The following is a 5148-nucleotide window of genomic DNA, read 5'->3' on the forward strand; positions in this document are numbered from 1 at the left end:
TCAAAGAAAATTTTCTATGGCCTCTATTCCTATTTCATGTCAAAGTGGAGAAGAAAAAATTATTCCTTAATTGATTAAGGCAGTCATGAAAGTAGAATGTAGTGATAAGGTCATATTTATCTTGTAATTCACTTTCAAAGGTCACCTGAAAGTGTTTTACTTCTGGTTTATACTCATATTTTTGAAGTTTCAGCTGGCCTTAATTAACTATGCATATAGAAAGAAAATATTTCAAAATCTCTTTCAGGCCTGCTGAAAGCAGCAAATCAGGCTTTGCCCTTTCTCCTGGACAAGGCAATTACTCCCAATTACACTGCCTGTCACTGTTGCTGTTCTCTGAAAGACTCAGCCACATTCATTTTTCTCTCAGTGCTTGTTTGGAGGGTGCCCATGGGAATGAACCAAGCTAGATTCTGTTGGGAAAAAAAAAGTTGGCTTATCCTTTTGGATGAGTTTTCTATGGTAAAAGACATTTGTCCATTACTTAGCAATTCATAGACTTTGCAGAAACAGGGTGTGCATCCCTAGATGATAGACTTGTATTGCACAAGGTAGTTTGCTGAAAACAAAATACATGTCATGAAAATATAAAATAATTTGTCAGTTCTTCCTCTGAGTCTTTTTAAGCTGCTTTGTGTCCTTTGCCATCAGCACTGCAGCCCCTGCCTCCAACAGACACAGAGGCTGAGAACTTGCATGAAAGCGAGGAGTAGGACAATGCCTCCCTGTCTAAAACAATACAGGATGTATTTGATTATTTATTCTTTGTGTTTCACACTTCTCAAACTGCTCTCTCACAAGTGATCAGCTTTGCACCCTGGTGTCATTTGTTTGCCCAAAGGTAGAAGCTTGTTATGCCTATAGAGGATCTGCACTGGAAATGCCTCTTGAAGCTCTGATTCTCACAAGAGCAAGATACAACTGTTTATTCTGTAGCAGAACCTCAAATACACTGGCCTGGCCTAGCTCACAGCTTGAAGTGCATGTTTCTTCTGGGGGCCAGAGGGGAACAGAAGAGGCTTTTCAGCTTGTACACAAAGAAGGCTAGCACATGTAGACCCCAATACTTGGCTTCAGATAGATCTGGAGGGACAGATGAGGATAATAAAGGGATTTTAACTTTTCCTTTTTTTAAGCAAGTGATATATTTAGTCTCTGCAACTATGAGAGAAGGTAGCTAATGCTTTACAAACTGGGAGATGTGATTTCTGTTTCACAGGTTATCAGATGTTCATATGAACATACGGTACTGTGGTGTCAAGTCCATATCAAACGTAAGCTGCAACTAAGCAAACTTTGTTCATGAACTGAGGTGGGGGTGGGGGTTGGAGGGAAGTGTTAAAGAAACCTTGATGCAAGATCAGAGAAAAAAAAAGTAAAAACAGCTCACCAAACAACTTCCAGTTTCAAGAATCTAAGGTTAATATTAAATCAAGTTAATGTGTGGACAGAATAGGAAATAAAAAGTTAACTGACAATTTTACAGAATATAGAATCTCATTAGGCATTTGAGGTGGCTTAAAGGCTATAGGTAGAAACCTTGTTAAGAAGTAGATTTTACTCAACTGAGCCTTGCATAGTACTTTTAAATCTGTTTAAGTACAGCAGTAAGAACTTGATTTTGGCGTAACAAGTCTGTGCAAGGTTTCAGTATACAGTGTTAACATAGAAAGGACATTTTTACCATTAGAGTAGCTCAGGGGCCTACACTTTTTTCCCTAGCATATATTCACTCATTTCTGCTAAGCTACTGTAGTAATATAAGTCAATTAATGCTTTTGTTACTGACTTTAACAGCAATTTTGGTAATAAACACTGCTAAGAGGTAAATATTAAGAAGAGTGATGTGGAAATGTACATGCAAAGCTGCTGCTTGTTATAGCAGAATACAAAAGTGGCAGATAGATAATTGATTGTAGGCACAATTCTACTTCCAGCAAGTGTGCTTGCCTAAAGAGCTGCAAGGTTTTCTGTTTCTTTAATAGAAGATTAATGGAGGAACCAAAGACCTACCCAGCTATAACAGATGCTGAGGTTGAACTGGTCTGAGCAGTTGTGTTTAGACCCCAAAGGTTTCCACAAGTTAAAGCAGTGGAATGTTGGTGGAGATTCCTTGAGGAAGGAGGTTTTGGTCCCTTACCAGCATTTCCACCAAGCATGAATTGTGAACCAAAATCCAGTCATCATTGCACAAAGAGCAGCTAGAATCAAACATGAGGTATTTTCTCATTTTTTCCCCCAAACTACGTGAATAAATGGGAGGTCAGTGTCTTATTTTAAGTTACTTTTTTTAGTCCCTCGTTTTGTTAATTTTAATCAGTTTTGTAGCAAAAGTTAATTTAAGGTCTTCTTCAGCATTTGAACCATGCTTTAGGAATGTCTATGAAAACATTAGCTAGTTGAAGTGATTAAAATACTGGGTTTGAATAAAGTCTTCAATAAAGCTTTGTACTTACATGATCACATACAGGGACACATTTGCAAGTAACGTACTCTTCGACCATGGTCCTGGTTAGTTGCACAAAAGAATGCAGCAGATTGCAGGAAGGTATTTCTTGAATACAACCAGCCCTTTTTGAAACATTTTGAAACCTTTTTAACATTTTTACAATTTTTTTTTTTTCTAAACATGACCATGTTAGGCAGTGGTGTGCTGTAGCATGGAGTGCTTTTTGACTAAAAATAACCTATACTTTTCATTTTGTTAATCATCCTTTTTCTGGTTGGATTACAGACAAAGGCTGACTCTCATTATTTAAAGAGGCATTAAAACTTGAAATGCAAAGACATAGATGTTCTAAGATCTTCCACATAAACCAGCAAAGGACTAGGAAGTAGCATCATTCTCATGTGTGTTCTTCCCTAGAGGACACTTCTGCCCCCTTACCATTTAACTGAAGCATAGCAGAGGGAACCTTGTACTGCTATAACTCAAAACTATAAATGGTGGAAATATCCAGAACCTGCTACTCATCTACTCTCCTTTATTATATTTTTCTTGGGAAGAGGGAGACTTGATCTCTTTGCCAGTTTAAGTTAGACTACTAATTGTCTTCATTTTTTTATTAAAAAATGGTAATTCAGGATGAAGTTGTTAAAGTAGGTCAGGTAATCAGAAGAGAATTTAAATTCCTGCAGGGTAACACCTTCCTGCTCACCTCTGAAGTGCTATGATGGCAGCTCTTGTTAAAGCTTTGCATGTGTGTACTGTTTCCTTATTGACACTGTACCCCATGTTCCCTATTTCAGGCTCTTATTTTAGTTCTTCACATGTTTCTCTCCCTCATACAACATTGTTAGCAGAATATCCTAAGTGAAGAAAGGCAGTGGTTTGGTCATATCTTGTTCCTCAAAGGCTGTATTTCTGCTGAATAAAACTAGAAAATAAGTAAATATATGGTTTGGACAGAATGCATTATGGGGTTTGTACTAGAACACTAGACTAGTGAAGATCAGGTTAGACCAGAACAGATAAGATAAAAGAGTTTTGTTAGATTGTACTGGGAAGCTAGCATAGTATCTGTCCTCTGAAGCATGTTCTAAGACTTTATAAAGTCCATTTCTTTAATTTAAATAAGATCAGATAACAATGTAATTCAGTGTCTGTTTTAAGAATTGGTCCTCTTCAAGCAAATGGGAATATGGTACTTCCCATATAGTGGAAGGACAAGTTATGTCACCTGGATTTTTCATCTGCATTGTTGATTTAAAAGGATGGACTAATTAGTTGTTTATCAGTAGTACTTGAATTCAAGGATGCTAGACAGTATTTAAAAGGAGGAGGTGGGGGGAAGAGAAGCAGACATGTCCTTTTCCCATTGAAACTGGCAGGACAAGCAGATACACAGCAGCCTTTAACTCATATTTAACCAAGTTCTGTAATATTCATACTTCCTATTTGTTAGTTTTGCAAGTTGGCCTGAAAATTATTTTCCTCATCTCAAATTTACCTGTAGTTTAGAGGACAAGGAATTGAGATACTGATGTAACATCAGCCTCATTTCAAAGGAGCATTAGTACAGTAATCCTGGAGGGGAAAAGACTGAAAGATGAATACAGTAATCTTCTTTCAGAAACTAGCAGTTCTTAAGCATTCATCTTGTACAAATCCAATCACAGGTATCCAAGGAAAAAAACAAAATCAAGGATGCCCAAGAATTACCAGCCTCTGGAAGTCCTCTCAAAAAGAAGTTGCCTTTGCAATAGTCTCAAACCACCAGTTAAACCTTACGTATAGAATAAATATTGTAGCAGTGGCAGAAGTTAGCAGGGCTGCAGAAGATTGAAAATCCAGGGGTTGGTCTGTAGCTTTAGGGAATATATGAATTCCTGTTCTGTATTTTTTGCATGTTGGTTTGGTGGTGGTAGTGGTGTGTATGCCCAATGGTAAAACTAAATGCATGAGCCCCTTGCTTGATGCCCCACATAAAGCCAGATACTGGGGAGGTTGCACCCAACTTTTGTTGTTGCTTCCTAATGTCTTGCTGTTTGACATAGGACATCACCATCGCAGGAGATTGGATGTTACCAGCTTGCTGCCCACTGTTAACATTCCGTTCTAATCACACAACTGCAAAGCTGTCCAGTCTCCTTCGAATGCAATGTCTCAGCTGTCTTTTGCACCTTACTAAGACTCACAGCACTTATGGTCAATAGTGTGGTAAGAGCTCACAAAGGCACACACACTTTTGTCACACTAGATTACATAAACTAAATTCTGGTGTAGCCAGAGCTGGGCCCTTGCTCTGAGAACTCAAGCCTCTGCAGGCTGAAGTGTTGCCATTCCTGGCACTTGTGATTCATTCTCTTTAGGTAAATATGTTCATTCTTGGCCTACTGCACACAGGTTTTACTGGGAGCTGAAAAGTTCTACAAATTTAGAGCACCACTTGAAATACTACAGAAATAATTGATTTCTGTATGCCAGCATGATCTTTAAGCTGCATTAGGAAACCAATACTTGGTATCATGCTGTACAAAGCATGTAACCAAATTCCTTAAATAGTTACCCCTTGTAAAAGTTACCAGTTAAACTGTCAGTGTGAGCCTTTTACTTTACTATGACCTTAGCAATGGCTTTGTTCTTGTTATACCTAACTAATGTCTTGCTTTTTTTCTCTTTCCATCTCATTTTGATGCAACTGGAAG

General features: G+C 38.1%; 2 protein-coding genes across 7 annotated transcripts in view; one reads left to right on the forward strand and one right to left on the reverse strand.

The window, feature by feature from the left end:
- The window catches only part of ADAM23 (ADAM metallopeptidase domain 23), an 81244-nt gene that overhangs the window by 60453 nt on the left and 15643 nt on the right, over window positions 1–5148 (forward strand). For 2 of the 5 annotated variants that reach the window (XM_031505382.3, XM_085585220.1), the window contains exon 26: window positions 1220–1274. The exons of the other annotated variants lie outside the window; for them this stretch is intronic. In XM_031505382.3, the coding sequence (XP_031361242.3) occupies window positions 1220–1274 (55 nt within the window). The remainder of the gene's footprint in view (window positions 1–1219; window positions 1275–5148) is intronic. 5 annotated transcript variants of the gene reach the window in all.
- Window positions 1–5148, reverse strand: part of DYTN (dystrotelin) — a 64413-nt gene that overhangs the window by 13789 nt on the left and 45476 nt on the right. The window lies entirely within an intron of this gene.

This window comes from Lonchura striata, chromosome 7 (genome assembly GCF_050655825.1).
Source record: "Lonchura striata isolate lonStrDom1 chromosome 7, ASM5065582v1, whole genome shotgun sequence".
In the NCBI taxonomy this organism is placed as follows: Eukaryota; Metazoa; Chordata; class Aves; order Passeriformes; family Estrildidae; genus Lonchura; species Lonchura striata.